Source organism: Oncorhynchus gorbuscha, linkage group LG08 (genome assembly GCF_021184085.1).
Source record: "Oncorhynchus gorbuscha isolate QuinsamMale2020 ecotype Even-year linkage group LG08, OgorEven_v1.0, whole genome shotgun sequence".
Taxonomy (NCBI): Eukaryota; Metazoa; Chordata; class Actinopteri; order Salmoniformes; family Salmonidae; genus Oncorhynchus; species Oncorhynchus gorbuscha.
In genome coordinates, this window is record NC_060180.1 from 68,205,541 (window position 1) to 68,222,657 (window position 17,117).

Below are 17,117 nucleotides of genomic sequence, written 5' to 3' on the forward strand. Positions count from 1 at the left end.
AAATGCACCTGCACTGTGATAGTCTCAGAGGTCCGTTAAAAGCGCAGAGAGCATCATGAAGAACAAGGAACACACCAGGCAGGTCCGAGATACTGTTGTGAAGAAGTTTAAAGCCGGATTTGTATACAAAAATATTTCCCAAGCTTTAAACATCCCAAGGAGCACTGTGTAAGCGATAATATTGAAATGGAAGGAGTATCAGACCACTGAAAATCTACCAAGACCTGGCCATCCCTCTAAACTTTCAGCTCATACAAGGAGAAGACAGATCAGAGATGCAGCCAAGAGGCCCATGATCACTCTGGATGAACTGCAGAGATCTACAGCTGAGGTATATTGCACAAATCTGGCCTTTATGGAAGAGTGGCAAGAAAAAGCCATTTCTTAAAGATATCCATAAAAAGTGTTGTTTAAAGTTTGCCATAAGCCACCTGGGAGACACACCAAACATGTGGAAGAAGGTGCCCTGGTCAGATGAAACCAAAATTGAACTTTTTGGCAACAATGCATAATGTTATGTTTGGCATAAAAACAACACAGCTCATCACCCTGAACACCATCCCCACTGTCAAACATGGTGGTGGCAGCATCATGGTTTGGGCCTGCTTTTCTTCAGCAGGGACAGGGAAGTTGGTTAAAATTGATGGGAAGATGGATGGAGCCAAATACAGGACCATTCTGGAAGAAAACCTGATGGAGTCTGCAAAAGACCTGAGACTGGGACGGAGATTTGTGTTCCAACAAGACAATGATCCAAAACATAAAGCAAAATCTACAATGGAATGGTTCAAAAATAAACATATCCAGGTGTTAGAATGGCCAAGTCAAAGTCCAGACCTGAATCCAATCGAGAATCTGTGGAAAGAACTGAAAACTGCTGTTCACAAATGCTCTCCATCCAACCTCACTGATCTCGAGCTGTTTTGCAAGGAGGAATGAGAAAAAAATTCTGTCTCTCGATGTGCAAAACTGATAGAGACATACCCCAAGCGACTTACAGCTGTAATCGCAGCAAAAGGTGGCGCTACAAAGTATTAACTTAAGGGGGCTGAATAATTTTGCACGCCCAATTGTTCAGTTTTTGATTTGTTAAAAAAGTTTGATATATCCAATAAATGTCGTTCCACTTCATGATTGTGTCCCACTTGTTGTTGATTCTTCACAAAAAAATACAGTTTTATATCTTTATGTTTGAAGCCTGAAATGTGACAAAAGGTCGCAAAGTTCAAGGGGGCCGAATACTTTCGCAAGGCACTGTATACATATATGTAAATATACTGTATATACACAGTATATACAGTATGTAAACATTACAGTGACTAGTGTTGCATTATTAAATTGACCAGTGATTCCATGTCTATGTACATAAGGCAACAGCCTCTAAGGTGCAGGGTTGAGTAACCGGGTGGTAGCCGGCTAGTGATGGCTAATTAACAGTCTGATGGCCTTGAGATAGAAGCTGTTTTTCAGTCTCTCGGTCCCAGCTTTGATGCACCTGTACTGACCTCGCCTTCTGGATGATAGCAGGGTGAATAGGCCGTGGCTTGGGTGGTTAATGTCTTTCATGATCTTTTTGACCTTCTTGTGACATTGGGTATTGTAAGTGTCCTGGAGGGCAGATAGTGTGCCCCCGGTGATGTGTTGGGCAGACCGCACCACCCTCTGGAGAGCCTTGGGGTTATGGGCAGTGCAGTTGCCGTACCAGGCCCAATAGGATGCTTTTAATTGTGCATCTGTAAAAGCTTGGGGGTCCAAGCCTAATTTCTTCAGCCTCCTGAGGTTGAAGAGGCTCTGTTGTGCCTTCTTCATCACACTGTGTGGGTGGACCATTTCAGATTGTCAGATTGTCAGTGATGTGTCCAAGGAACTTGAAGCTTTTCACCTTCTCCACTGCAGTCCCGTCGATGTGGATGGGGCGTGCTCCCTCTGCTGTCTCCTAAAGTCCACGATCAGCTCCTTCATTTTGTTGACGTTGAGGTTATTTTCCTGCTACCACTCCGCCAGGGCCCTCACCTGCTTCCTGTCTCCCTCGGGTGGTGTGGGGGCTGTGCTTTGGCAAAGTGGATTGGGTTATATCCTGCCTGGTTGGCCCTATCCGGGGGTATAGGGGGAGGGGGGAGTCTGTCCTGTTTGGTGTCATTCACCTGTCTTATCTGGCTTCCTGTGTGATCTTAAATATGCTCCCTCTAATTTTCCCATTTCTCTCTCTCTAGGACCATACCTCGGGACTACCTGGCCTTACTTCTCCTCGATTTCCCCATCTCCAGTCCACCTGGTTGTGCTGCTGATCCAAGTTTCTACTGTTCTGCCTGCGGCTACGGAACCCTGACCTGTTCAGACGTGCTACCATGTCCCGGATCTGCTGTTTCGACCTTCTCTATCCCTCTCTCTCTCTCTCTCTCTCTGGACTGCACATGCTGTTTCAACCTCAGAATGCTTGGCTATGAAAAGCCAATTGACATTTACTCCTGAGGTGCTGACCTGTTTCACCCTCTATAATCACTTTGATTATTATTTGACCTTGCTGGTCATCTATGAAGGTTTGAACATCTTGAAAAACAATCTGGCCTTAATGGCCACGTAGTCTTATAATCTCCACCCAGCACAGGTTTCTTCCTAGGTTTCTGCCTTTCAAGGGAGTTTTTCCTAGCCACTTTGCTTCTGCATCGCTTGCTCTTTGGTGTTTTAGGCTGGGTTTCTGTGTAAGCACTTTGTGACATCTGCTGATGTTTAACAGGGCTCTATAAATACATTTGATGGATTGATTGAATCTCAGCTGCAATATCTGGCTGTGATTGTGTTATCAGAGGAGACCTTGCTGCAATATCTGGCTGTGATTGTGTTATCAGAGGAGACCTTGCTGCAATGTTCAGTGTAGGTGGAGAGCCATGGTCGATGCCCTAACGAGTCACAGGGGGATGAAGAGGACTAAGGCCGCACCCCGATTCTCTCCTCTCCTCCAGAAGGGTACTTGTCCTTACACATGGGATTGATGTAATCATTGGCTGGAGGAATTTTCACATCACTAAATCCATGAATATGTTTATTTTTAAATGTACAATAAATCGTTATAGCAACAAGCTGAAATACAAGTACAACTTACAATGGAATTATTAAATATTAAATATTACAAGTTTACAAATATACATCACCATCAATATATACAAATAACAGACACTTGAAGTCAGTAGCGTTCGTCGGTTGTTTATCAGGTGAACCCTTCCATGTGAGGGAGTGTTCAAGTCACGTGCACACCTCAAGAGAAGAGCAGAGAATTGGATTGCCAGAGTACATTTTTGTGGAGTCTGAGTCAGTCAGTCTCAAGTTCTTTTATGTTTTCCTAAGCCCCTGCTACCAGCACACAGGTCCTTGTAGTAGTCAGACTGAATGAACCGAGGATACGCATCGTTCTCCATAAGGCTACAGACCTTCCTCTGGGCACCGTCAAAACAAGATGCGGTTGGCTTGTGGAGACTCTGAGCAATCGTGTCTCTTGTGTGGTAATCGACGTTGACCTGATTTGAGAAAAAAATGCAATAATCACACGCGACACAACCTTAAATAACCCTATTTATACACTATTACGTCATACGTGTCAGTCGTTCTTCATCTAATTTGGTTTTAGAAGTAGGTTACTTTTAAATCTATTATAGTTTTCCTTCATGTCTTCCTGGAAAGTTTAAATATTATATTCTCCCACTTTGCAGCAGGTACAGAGTTACTCATGGGGAATTTCTAAATATATATATTTTTTTAAAATCTGTATAACTTGCAAATAAAGTTACTCATTTATTATCACTATAAGGAACATGAAGTGATATACATGATGGTACTGTGATAATGATAATATAATGTGTTTCTACCTCCATACGGGAGTCACTTTGAATGAATTCTTCATAAATGCTAGTAGCTTTCCAGGCAAGCTTCTCTGGACTGGTGATTGACTTGAACTCTTCACAGGCAAGCCAAAACTCCAGATTCTCCTCACAGAACTCAGATTTCAGGAAGACCCGAAATGCCACTTGGCCACCTAGAAGCAAAATGGAGAGAAAATATTTGGGTTGATTTAGGCGCAATCTGCAGTCTGGTAGTGTGTTTTATATATTTACAAAAATATGCTGTATATATATATATATATATAAACAAATTACATTTATGATTGAGTAGTTTCTCTAAGGATTGTCCCCACTGTTTCGCCTCATTAACAGATTGTCTGCAAATAAAACAAAAACAAAAAGAGGTTGAAATATGGGAATAGTGTAATTGAATTGGTGTTGCAAGGTATACTGGTAGACCAGTAACATAATCAAAACGTCATGATACCAACATATAGTTTCATATAATACTACAAACATTTTCGGCCCTACCGATCTAAAGAACCCGCTGTCGCCTGTTATGAACTGTTTACAATGTCAGTTGTTTACAAGTTCAGTAAATGTTTTAAGCAACAGCAATTAGTCTCTTGTGTGCACCGGTCCAATAATGTCCACTTCACTTTCATGCGTGGCAGCTGTGATCAGCAAGCCGTAACCCCTGCCTACTCACCTGCTTCTCACTGCCCAGTCTTCCTGCATATCTATTCCATCAGTTTTTAAAATATAATTGAGCCTTGATGGCGAGCAGGGATGGAGACCCTGATCAATCCTGTTATTACATGTGTATGTTTTATACACTGGAGCAGTGCACAGAACGAGCAGAATTGATACATTGTATATAAATTAATCCCTGATATAATCAAGAGCACAGGCCAATCTGGGTATAGTCTTTGCACTTTGGCTGTCACACAGCAGTGCCAGAGAGGAAAACCCGCTTCGCGACAGACATGCTTGCAGCTTTAGAGCAAAGAAAACGACTTGTAGCTCAAACCGGTTAACAAAATATTACTCCTATAAACGGAGCTACCCTTTTATCTTCCTGCGAGATTTCTGTGATATTTCACAAACCATGTCGCGGTCCGTTAATTATTGGTTTGATAACAAACAACGTTATTCAGTCATGTTACCTATTTAGCCAACAACCTGCTAATTTGACAGTAGGTCTAGGCCAGACCTATCTAGCCAACAACCTGCTAATTTGACAGTAGGTCTAGGCCAGACCTATCTAGCCAACAACCTGCTAATTTGACAGTAGGTCTAGGCCAGACCTATCTAGCTAACAACCTGCTAACTTGACAGTAGGTCTAGGCCAGACCTATCTAGCTAACAACCTGCTAACTTGACAGTAGGTCTAGGCCAGACCTATCTAGCCAACGACCTGCTAATTTGACAGTAGGTCTAGGCCAGACCTATCTAGCTAACAACCTGCTAACTTGACAGTAGGTCTAGGCCAGACCTATCTAGCCAACAACCTGCTAACTTGACAGTAGGTCTAGGCCAATTTGATTGCCACAGGAAGAAATTAAAAGGGTCTGCAACGCATGAGATGTGCTTCGATTCATATATAGCGTTTTCTCCTTACTGCTACAATGACATGCGGATCATTATGCATGTATATTCCTTCCTCCCATTCCTCCAGCCAAATCACAGGTGGGCGTTTGCAAATTTTGGAGCGGCAGGTAGGTAGCCTCGTGGTTAGAGCGTTGGATCAAGTCCCGGAGCTGACAAGGTAAAAACCGGTCGTTCTGCCCCTGGACAAGGCAGTAAACCAACTGTTCCCCGGTTGGCCGTCATTGTAAATAAGAATTTGTTCTTAAACTGACCTGCCTAGTTAAATAAAGGTAAAATAAAATAGCCATTCTATGCAGTATTGTATTATACAGTGAACAGTGTGAAGTTAATGTGTTGTATTGAGTAAAAGTGTGAATGTCTGTGACGGGTTTGTTTTGTAGCACATGCACATAACGTTTAGAAAACGGGAACAAGCGTCAGGAGGAAGGGGTGAACAGGACGCCACCCCTTCACCATACTACTCGGTATCGTGATACTTGGCCTGGTATCATATATTTTGTAAAATCACGGTATTGTGACAACATATTTAAAATACACACCAAAAAAAGTATATAGATTTTTTTTTCTTCAGTTTTACATACCTGTGCAGTTTTTTCCTTGAATGAGGTGAGGGACTATTGAGGAAGTTGTGGAGTCTCGATTTCCAGGGTTTATGCCTGCAGAATAAATGATAACACAGAAATCATGTTCAGTGGTCTTTTTAGAAATGTATTATAGTACACTTATTTATAGGCCAGTCATATTACGATGTTTCATATGTGAGGAAATTATGCAACTGTAATACAATACAAATAAGGCTCAAAACGCCTATAACAACTTATTTAAAATAATAATAATTACACAACCAAATTACATCAACAACTTACAAAAGCCTTTTGGTCTTGTCAAGGTCTTCTGAGGCCGTCTCACAGCAAATATCCATTTGTTGTAATTATTGTGTTCAATGGCTAAATACTGTGTACATATATCACCCTCTCAACCCTGTTCGTTGAGTTTCCAGACCCAATTCTCAAGGAAGCTCGGTGGATTCTTTATGCTCTCTGACAAAGCCAAGAATACCCAAGCTCCACCGGCATCTCAATCCTGATTGGCTCTTCTCCATAATCACGGGGAAATCTACACTCAACAACCAGCGATGTCGAGTCACTGAGCATTGTCCCGAGGTAACAATAGCTCAACGGTGTCCCAGCCAGCACATTTGGTTCCTTTGAAATTCTACAAATGTATAATACCAGTTAAACGTTTGGACACACCGAGGGTTTTTTCTTTGTTTAAAAAAACAACTATTTTCTACATTGTAGAATAATAGCGAAGACATTCAAACTATGAAATAATACATATGGAACCATGTAGTAACCAACTCTGGTTCCTTGATTGTTCTCCTAGGAGGTTTAATTAACACTCTGAGAATGGACATTATAGGTTTATTTGGGGGTTTTCGAATAACTTCCTTAAAACTTTGACAGAATCATTTTTCAATAAGACTTCTAATAACACTGCGAGCTTATTTTGGGTAATAATTTTTTAACTCCAAGCACCTATTGGACACATGGAAATTAATTTCCTCACGCATTAATCATACAAACATATTTATTTGTTATTGTTACACAGCATCAGTTAGATTAAAACCTATAATCATATGCTCTCTAACCATGAATTTAGTCCACTGCGCCACCAGGATGGAGCTAGCATGTTATGTTTTTTTAGGTATACAAAGCTGTTCATTTTAGCCTATTTCAAAGGAAACAATCACTCATTAAGATCAGGTGTGGCCAATTAGCGGGCATGGCCAACACATCTGAACACAATTAACAAGATAGAGGATAGAGAGAGTTTTGTTAATGCTGAAAACAGAATGTATGTTTCAAAATAACATTCTTGTAACATTCTCTGAACGTTGCTAATGTTTTCTTGTGGTTTTTATGGAAAGTTTTCATCTTGTTCCCCGAATAATTTGAGAATATTACTTTACATAGAGCCACAAGGAAACCTGTAGAAAACTTTATGCCGAATTACTGAAATTCCCACAGAAGAACGTTGTTAATTAATGTCATTGGAACAATTTGAGAACAAACTTTTACAGATGCACAATCGAGAGCATCCTGTCGGGCTGTATCACAGCCTGGTACGGCAACTGCACCACCCTCAACCGTATGGCTCTCCAGAGGGTGGTGCAGTCTGCACAACGCATCACTGGGGGCAAACTTCCTGCTCTCCAGGACACCTACAGCACCCGATGTCACATGATGGCCAAAAATATCATCAAGGACATCAACTGCCCGAGCTACTGCATGTTCACACCACTACCATCCGGAAGGCGAGGTCAGTACAGGTGCATCAAAGCTGAGACTGAGAGACTGAAAAACAGTCTGTCGGAACTAGAAGCACAAGCATTTCGCTACACTCACATTAACATCTGCTAACCATGTGTATGTGATAAATAAAATTTCCACAGAATAATGTTTTTTTATTTTTACATTCTTCTTTTAGAACATTCTCAATGTCAAACTTTACCAGTTCGAGAATGTTCCTAGAACATCACCAACATTGAAATTAAATGTAACTATGTAAGAAACTTTTAGTAAAAGTGTTGTTAAATTAACAAAATACCAAGAAACTATCCTGCACCATTCCCAGAAAGTTGTGGGAAGGTTGTACGCAAAATAACCATAGGACAACCATGGTCTCACCATGCTCTAAGAGACATATGGGTCTCAGAATGTTATGGGTCAGCTGGGCGTGCTTTTATCTGACAAGCGTCACTCCAATTCCTCACATTTACTTGCCAGGCCTTTTGTGGAATAATAGATGAGGACACATGAGAGCAACGAGATTCAGACATCATGCTCCCCTTTATTATTGGCTAATTAAAGATGTAGGATCTTAATTTGCAGATAATTTTCATGCACTACAGGAAATGCAAACGTGTAGTGTATTTGAGTTTTCAAAATGCTCCTAAAGTTTGTAATTACCATTTAGAAATTTTGATTTATCCTAATACAAAATGTATCAACCCCTACATAAATGTCCATTCATTATAATCCACAAAATAATTCACATTTCCTGTTGCTGCAGAATTATTTTCCTGCTGTAGCAATCTGACTCAAATTAAGATCCTACATCTGTACATAACAATGCATTACGAGGATGTTCTAGTTTTTGAATGGAATCACATTCTTGTCTTTTGAAGGTGTAATCATTGGATATCAGCTGACATGTTCATCATTGATCAAACTGATCTCGAAGCGACAACACAGCGCTTCATTAAAATAAAAACTGAGGTAACAGGAGTTGTTGTGTTTATGTCACCATTTTATTTGTGACTTAGATCAATCCAAATGTGTTTGTGTGTGTGTGTGACTTCATAAGAAAGATACATTGGAGAAAGATAGAATATAAGTGGATGGACATGCTTTAAAGTTGCAGATGGGGGAATTTAAATCTCCATAGCAGAGGGCAATGCATGGTCCAGTGTCGGTTTTAGACCACCATAACAAACTCCAGCACATCCAAGGAATCGTTAAGCACTTTAAAATACATTCTCTGTAAGAAATGTGCTACATAAAATTGATTAATTGATTGTTTAGAGAATAAGTGTGTATCTGCATGTTCCCTTTAGGATTGCAAGTGCTTTGAGTTGTCTAACTTTGTAAGCGAGACAAAATGTAGAGTTCAGGGGGTCCTAATTTACAAAGCATTTGCACCTGTTTTTGTTTTGTTTTTGTGAGACCTAAAACGTGTGGATAAGGGCAGAAACATTGCTAGAAGTACTGCTATGTTATTAGCTGTTCAATAGGAAGAATGTAATCTATGAGTTACTTGGGTCTGTGGCCTTTACCCAAGATGTTATCTCAGGCTATTCCATCATCAGGTTGAGGATCCTGTTCAATCAGGTCAAGAATGTTATTTAAATAGACTGTTTGAGGAGTTAAAAATACACCTCAGTGGATGAAGGTGTGGTGAGGAAGGACTGGAATGTTCTCTGACAGGTGGTAGTCTATTTATAGGATCTGTGTTGTAGCCAACCAACAGGAAGTGTATTCAGCCCAGGAATAGTCTAACACCAGGACCCATATTCACAAAGAGTCTCAGAGTAGGAGAGCTGATTTATTTTATTTTAAAGTTGAACCTTTATTTAACTAGGCAAGTCAGTTAATTAAGAACAAATTCTTGTTTACAATGACGGCCTAGGAAAAGTGGGTTAACTGCCTTGATCAGAGGCAGAACGACAGATTTTTACCTTGCCGGTTCATGGATTCAATCCAGCAACCTTTTCGATTACTGCTCAAACGCTCTAACCACTAGGTTACCTTACCACCCCATGATCTAGGATCAGGTCTTCTCTTTTATTCATTATGATTTAAAAGGCAAAACCGATCCTACTTCAACACTACTCTGAGACGCTTTGTGAATACAGGCCCAAACATAGATATACTTAATTTGTGGTCATGTTCTGAAGGGTCTAACCTTTCTTTGTTACCACAAACGTGGAACATGAAGTAGGTTACTATGCACATAGGTAGTAGATAGGTATGTAGACAATGTTATTTTAAGAAAAATTATTTTTCATGTGACGACCCAATTGACTCCGACGCAGAGGAAGTGAGAACCTGCTGATTGAAACAATCAGTGGAAATTCTTGCAGACACCGCAGGGGTTCAAACTGTAGAACCCAGTTCCTACATTTGAATATAAAAATGTATTTTATCAAACAAAACTATGCTTCAGTTTATCTCTGGGACCCATAGGATGACAAATCAGAGCAAGATTACTGAATGTAAGCACATAATTTACCTTCAGAGGTAAATGTATCAAACCAATTGCCGTGATAAATGTTTTGCTGTTGTTGTGCACTCTCTTCAAACAATAGCATGGTATTTATTCACTGTAATAGCTACTGTAAATTGGACACTGCAGTTAGATTAAAAATAATTTAAGCTTTCTGCCCATATGAGACGAGTCTATGTCCTGGAAAGTTTGCTGTTACTTACAAACGTCATGCTAATCACATTAACACACTGTTACGTCCAGACCTTAGTTCCTTTTTTATGTTTCTATTTTAGTTTGGTCAGGGCGTGTGTTGGGGTGGGCATTCTATGTTTTTGTTCTATGTTTTTGTATTTCTGTGTTTGGCCTGGTATGGTTCCCAATCAGAGGCAGCTTTCTATCGTTGTCTCTGATTGAGAACCATACTTAGGTAGCCTGTTCCCACCTGGTGTTTGTGGGTAGTTGTTTTCTGTCTCTGCACCAGACAGAACTGTTTCAGTTATTCTTTTTGTCATTTTCGTATTTAGTGTTCAGTTGCTAACAAGTATTAACATGGACACGTACTACGCTGCATTTTGGTCCGATCTTGACTTCTCTTCCTCAGATGACGAGGAGAACCGTTACAGAACTACCCACCACCAAAGGACCAAGCAGCGTGCTGAGGAGCAACAGAGCTATCTGGAGAAATGGACATGGGAGGAGATACTGGAAGGCAAGGGACCCTGGGCACAGGCTGGGGTCCATCCAGGCGCCGCCAGAGTCTCCCGCCTGTCCGGCGCCGCCAAAGCCTCCCGCCTGTCCGGCGCCGCCAAAGCCCCCCGCCTGTCCGGCGCCGCCAGAGCCCCCCGCCTCTCCGGCGCCGCCAGAGCCCCCCTCCTGTCCGGCGCCGCCTGAGCCCCCCTCCTGTCCGGCGCCGCCTGGGCCCCCCTTCACTCCGGAGCCGCCAGAGCCTCAGTCCAGAGACGCCCTCTACGAGGGTCTTCAGTCCGGAGCCCGCTGCGGACTGAAGCTGCACCCGAGCTGCTGCCGTAAGAAGGCCCACCCCCGACCCTCCCCTTTGGGGGGGGGTACTGTCACGCCCTGGCCATAGTGAGGCTTTTTATTCTCTATTTTGGTTAGGCCAGGGTGTGACTAGGGTGGGCATTCTATGTTCATTTTCTATGTTTTTGATTTCAGTGTTTGGCCGGGTGTGGTTCTCAATCAGGGACAGCTGTCTATCGTTGTATCATACTTAGGTAGCTCTTGCCCACATGGGTTTTGTGGGTAGTTATTTTCTGTTTAGTGTGTTCTGTAGGTCATGTTTTGTCATATATTGTCTTGTCCTTGTGCTTTCCCTTCTGTTCGTTTCCCCCTGCTGGTCTTATTAGGTTCGTTCCCTCTTTCTATCCCTCTCTCTCCCCCTCCCTCTCTCTCTTCTCTCTATCGTTCCGTTCCTGCTCCCAGCTGTTCCTCATTCTCCTAACTCACTCATTTACTCTTTTCACACCTGTCCCCTATTTTGCCCTCTGATTAGAGCCCCTATTTCTCCCCTTGTTTTCCGCTTCTGTCCTTGTCGGATCCTTGTATGATGTTCGCTGTTCTGTGTCCTTGTCTCGCCCTGTCGTGTTTTATCTTCTTCAGATGCTGCGTATGAGCAGGTGTCTTAGTCTGCTACGGTCGGTGCCTTCCCGAAGCAACCTGCAGTCTATGGTCGAGTCTCCAGTCAGTCCTCGCAACTACGAGTGGATTTCAGTTTTTCCTGTTTGGTTTTCTCCTTGATATTTCCAGGATTATTACTTTTGTCATATACTGGAATAAAGACTCTGTTTTCGTTAAGTCGCTTTTGGGTCCTCATTCACCAGCATAACAGAAGGATCCGACCAAGAATGGACCCAGCGACTACGGATTCTTGTAACACTGCCGTCGAGATCCAGGGAGCAATGCTCGGCAGACACGAGCAGGAATTGTCTGCTGCTCGTCATGCCGTTGAGACCCTGGCCGCTCAGGTTTCCGACCTCTCAGGACAGTTTCAGAGTCTTCGTCTCGTGCCACCAGCTACTTCCTGGTCTTCCGAGTCTCCGGAACCTAGGGTTAATAACCCACCATGTTACTCTGTGCAGCCCACTGAGTGCCGCTCCTTTCTCACCCAGTGTGATATTGTGTTCTCTCTCCAACCCAACACATACTCAAGAGAGAGAGCTCGGATTGCTTACGTCATTTCACTCCTTACTGGTCGGGCTCGAGAGTGGGGCACAGCTATCTGGGAGGCAAGGGCTGAGTGTTCTAACAATTACCTGAACTTTAAAGAGGAGATGATACGGGTTTTTGATCATTCAGTTTTTGGTAGGGAGGCTTCTAGGGCCCTGGCTTCCCTATGTCAAGGTGATCGATCCATAACGGATTACTCTATAGAGTTTCGCACTCTTGCTGCCTCTAGTGACTGGAACGAGCCGGCGCTGCTCGCTCGTTTTCTGGAGGGACTCCACGCTGAGGTTAAGGATGAGATTCTCTCCCGGGAGGTTCCTTCCAGTGTGGACTCTTTGATTGCACTCGCCATCCGCATAGAACGACGGGTAGATCTTCGTCACCGAGCTCGTGGAAGAGAGTTCGCGTTAACGGTGTTCCCCCTCTCCGCATCGCAACCATCTCCTCCCTCCGGCTCAGAGACTGAGCCCATGCAGCTGGGAGGTATTCGCATCTCGACTAAGGAGAGGGAACGGAGGATCACCAACCGCCTTTGCCTCTATTGCGGTTCTGCTGGACATTTTGTCAATTCATGTCCAGTAAAAGCCAGAGCTCATCAGTAAGCGGAGGGCTACTGGTGAGCGCTACTACTCAGGTCTCTCCATCAAGATCCTGTACTACCATGTCGGTCCATCTATGCTGGACCGGTTCGGCTGCTTCATGCAGTGCCTTGATAGACTCTGGGGCTGAGGGTTGTTTTATGGACGAAGCATGGGCTCGGAAACATGACATTCCTCTCAGACAGTTAGGGAAGCCCACGCCCATGTTCGCCTTAGATGGTAGTCTTCTCCCCAGTATCAGATATGAGACACTACCTTTAACCCTCACAGTATCTGGTAACCACAGTGAGACCATTTCCTTTTTGATTTTTCGTTCACCTTTTACACCTGTTGTTTTGGGTCATCCCTGGCTAGTATGTCATAATCCTTCTATTAATTGGTCTAGTAATTCTATCCTATCCTGGAACGTTTCTTGTCATGTGAAGTGTTTAATGTCTGCTATCCCTCCTGTTTCTTCTGTCCCCTCTTCTCAGGAGGAACCTGGTGATTTGACAGGAGTGCTGGAGGAATATCATGATCTGCGCACGGTCTTCAGTCGGTCCAGAGCCAACTCCCTTCCTCCTCACCGGTCGTATGATTGTAGTATTGATCTCCTTCCGGGGACCACTCCCCCTCGGGTTAGACTATACTCTCTGTCGGCTCCCGAACGTAAGGCTCTCGAGGATTATTTGTGTCATGTTTTGTCATATATTGTCTTGTCCTTGTGCTTTCCCTTCTGTTCGTTTCCCCCTGCTGGTCTTATTAGGTTCGTTCCCTTTTTCTATCCCTCTCTCTCCCCCTCCCTTTCTCTCTTCTCTCTATCGTTCCGTTCCTGCTCCCAGCTGTTCCTCATTCTCCTAACTCACTCATTTAGTCTTTGCACACCTGTCCCCTATTTTGCCTTCTGATTAGAGTCCCTATTTCTCCCCTTGTTTTCCACTTCTGTCCTTGTCGGATCCTTGTATGATGTTCGCTGTGCTGTGTCCTTGTCTCGCCCTGTCGTGTCTTGTCTCCTTCAGATGCTGCGTGTGAGCAGGTGTCTTAGTCTGCTACGGTCGGTGCATTCCTGAAGCAACCTGCAGTCAATGGTCGAGTCTCCAGTCTGTCCTCGTTACTACGAGTGGATTTAATTTTTTTCCTGTTTTGTTTTCTTCTTGAGTTTTCCAGGATTATTACTTTTGCCTTTTACTGGAATAAAGACTCTGTTTTCGCTAAGTCGCTTTTGGGTCCTCATTCACCTGTATAACAATTTGTCTGTTTCTCTCGACGCCGGCACCGTAGTGCCTTCTTCCTCTCCCGCCGGAGCGGGGTTTTTTTTTGTTAAGAAGAAGGACGGTACTCTGCGCCCCTGCGTGGATTATCGAGGGCTGAATGACATAACGGTTAAGAATCGTTATCCGCTTCCCCTTATGTCGTCAGCCTTCGAGATTCTGCAGGGAGCCAGGTTCTTTACTAAGTTGGACCTTCGTAACGCTTACCATCTCGTGCGCATCAGAGAGGGGGACGAGTGGAAAACGGCGTTTAACACTCCGTTAGGGCATTTTGAGTACCGGGTTCTGCCGTTCGGTCTCGCTAATGCTCCAGCTGTTTTTCAGGCATTAGTTAATGATGTACTGAGAGACATGCTGAACATCTTTGTTTTTGTCTACCTTGACGATATCCTGATTTTTTTTTTTCACCGTCACTCGAGATTCATGTTCAGCACGTTCGACGTGTACTCCAACGCCTTTTAGAGAATTGTCTCTACGTGAAGGCTGAGAAGTGCGCCTTTCATGTCTCCTCTGTCACATTTCTCGGTTCTGTTATTTCCGCTGAAGGCATTCAGATGGATCCCGCTAAAGTCCAGGCTGTCAGTGATTGGCCCGTTCCAAGGTCACGTGTCGAGTTGCAGCGCTTTCTAGGTTTCGCTAATTTCTATCGGCGTTTCATTCATAATTTCGGTCAAGTTGCTGCCCCTCTCACAGCTCTTACTTCTGTCAAGACGTGCTTTAAGTGGTCCGGTTCCGCCCAGGGAGCTTTTGATCTCCTCAAGAAGCGTTTTACGTCCGCTCCTATCCTCGTTACTCCTGACGTCACTAAACAATTCATTGTCGAGGTTGACGCTTCAGAGGTGGGTGTGGGAGCCATTCTATCCCAGTGCTTCCAGTCTGACGATAAGGTCCATCATTGCGCTTATTTTTCTCATCGCCTGTCGCCATCGGAACGCAACTATGATGTGGGTAACCGTGAACTGCTCGCCATCCGCTTAGCCCTAGGCGAATGGCGACAGTGGTTGGAGGGGGCGACCGTTCCTTTTGTCGTTTGGACTGACCATAAGAACCTTGAGTACATCCGTTCTGCCAAACGACTTAATGCACGTCAAGCTCGTTGAGCGTTGTTTTTCGCTCGTTTCGAGTTCGTGATTTCTTATCGCCCGGGTAACAAGAACACCAAGCCTGATGCCTTATCTCGTCTCTTTAGTTCTTCTGTGGCTTCTACCGATCCCGAGGGGATACTTCCTGATGGGCGTGTTGTCGGGTTGACTGTCTGGGGAATTGAGAGACAGGTTAAGCAAGCAAGCACTCACTCACACTGCGTCGCCGCGCGCTTGTCCTAGTAACCTTCTTTTCGTTCCTGTTTCTACTCGTCTGGCTGTTCTTCAGTGGGCTCACTCTGCCAAGTTAGCTGGCCACCCCGGCGTTCGGGGTACACTTGCATCTATTCGCCAGCGGTTTTGGTGGCCTACTCAGGAGCGTGACACGCGCCGTTTCGTGGCAGCTTGTTCGGACTGCGCGCAGACTAAGTCAGGTAACTCTCCTCCTGCCGGTCGTCTCAGACCGCTTCCCATTCCTTCTCGACCATGGTCTCACATCGCCTTAGACTTCATTACCGGTCTGCCTTCGTCTGCGGGGAAGACTGTGATTCTTACGGTTGTCGATAGGTTCTCTAAGGCGGCACATTTCATTCCCCTCGCTAAGCTTCCTTCCGCTAAGGAGACGGCACAAATCATCATTGAGAATGTGTTCAGAATTCATGGCCTCCCGTTAGACGCCGTTTCAGACAGAGGTCCGCAATTCACGTCACAGTTTTGGAGGGAATTCTGTCGTTTGATTGGTGCTTCCATCAGTCTCTCTTCCGGTTTTCATCCCCAGTCTAACGGTCAAGCAGAAAGGGCCAATCAGACGATTGGTCGCATATTACGCAGCCTTTCTTTTAGAAACCCTGCGTCTTGGGCAGAACAGCTCCCCTGGGCAGAATACGCTCACAACTCGCTTCCTTCGTCTGCTACCGGGCTATCTCCGTTTCAGAGTAGTCTGGGGTACCAGCCTCCTCTGTTCTCGTCCCAGCTCGCCGAGTCCAGCGTTCCCTCCGTTCAGGCGTTTGTTCAACGTTGTGAGCGCACCTGGAGGAGGGTGAGGTCTGCACTTTGCCGTTACAGGGCGCAGACTGTGAGAGCCGCCAATAAACGTAGGATTAAGAGTCCTAGGTATTGTCGCGGCCAGAGAGTGTGGCTTTCCACTCGTAACCTTCCCCTTACGACAGCTTCTCGCAAGTTGACTCCGCGGTTCATTGGTCCGTTCCGTGTCTCCCAGGTCGTCAATCCTGTCGCTGTGCGACTGCTTCTTCCGCGACATCTTCGTCGCGTCCACCCTGTCTTCCATGTCTCCTGTGTCAAGCCCTTTCTTCGCGCCCCGTTCGTCTTCCCCCCGTCCTTGTCGAGGGCGCACCTATTTACAAAGTACGAAAGATCATGGACATGCGTTCTCGGGGACGTGGTCACCAGTACTTAGTGGATTGGGAGGGTTACGGTCCTGAGGAGAGGAGTTGGGTTCCATCTCGGGACGTGCTGGACCGTTCGCTGATTGATGATTTCCTCCATTGCCGCCAGGGTTCCTCCTCGAGTGCGCCAGGAGGCGCTCGGTGAGTGGGGGGGTACTGTCATGTTTTGTCATATATTGTCTTGTCCTTGTGCTTTCCCTTCTGTTTGTTTCCCCCTGCTGGTCTTATTAGGTTCGTTCCCTCTTTCTATCCCTCTCTCTCCCCCTCCCTCTCTCTCTTCTCTCTATCGTTCCGTTCCTGCTCCCAGCTGTTCCTCATTCTCCTAACTCACTCATTTACTCTTTTCACACCTGTCCCCTATTTTGCCCTCTGATTAGAGCCC

The 17,117-nt window shown here is 44.7% G+C and overlaps 1 protein-coding gene across 1 annotated transcript; it reads right to left on the reverse strand.

Moving 5' to 3' along the window:
• Positions 1-2,996: 2,996 nt before the first annotated feature.
• LOC124041009 (regulator of G-protein signaling 2-like) lies at positions 2,997-6,516 on the reverse strand. Its single transcript, XM_046358158.1, has 5 exons — positions 6,314-6,516; positions 6,029-6,103; positions 4,152-4,213; positions 3,864-4,030; positions 2,997-3,515 (listed from the first exon to the last, which is right to left on the reverse strand). Exons 1-5 carry the CDS (start codon positions 6,367-6,369, stop codon positions 3,321-3,323), a joined length of 555 nt encoding a protein of 184 aa, XP_046214114.1. The 5' UTR covers positions 6,370-6,516; the 3' UTR covers positions 2,997-3,320.
• Positions 6,517-17,117: the final 10,601 nt, after the last annotated feature.

Bases quoted from the DNA above. Each gene is read 5' to 3' on its own strand.
- LOC124041009 (XM_046358158.1), bottom strand. From the start codon at position 6,369: ATGGATATTTGCTGTGAGACGGCCTCAGAAGACCTTGACAAGACCAAA. The intron at 4,031-4,151 runs GTAATTTGTTTA...TTTTGCTTCTAG, and splicing joins GAAACTACTCAATCATAAAT to GTGGCCAAGTGGCATTTCGG. The intron at 3,516-3,863 runs GTAGAAACACAT...TTCTCAAATCAG, and splicing joins AAAGTGACTCCCGTATGGAG to GTCAACGTCGATTACCACAC.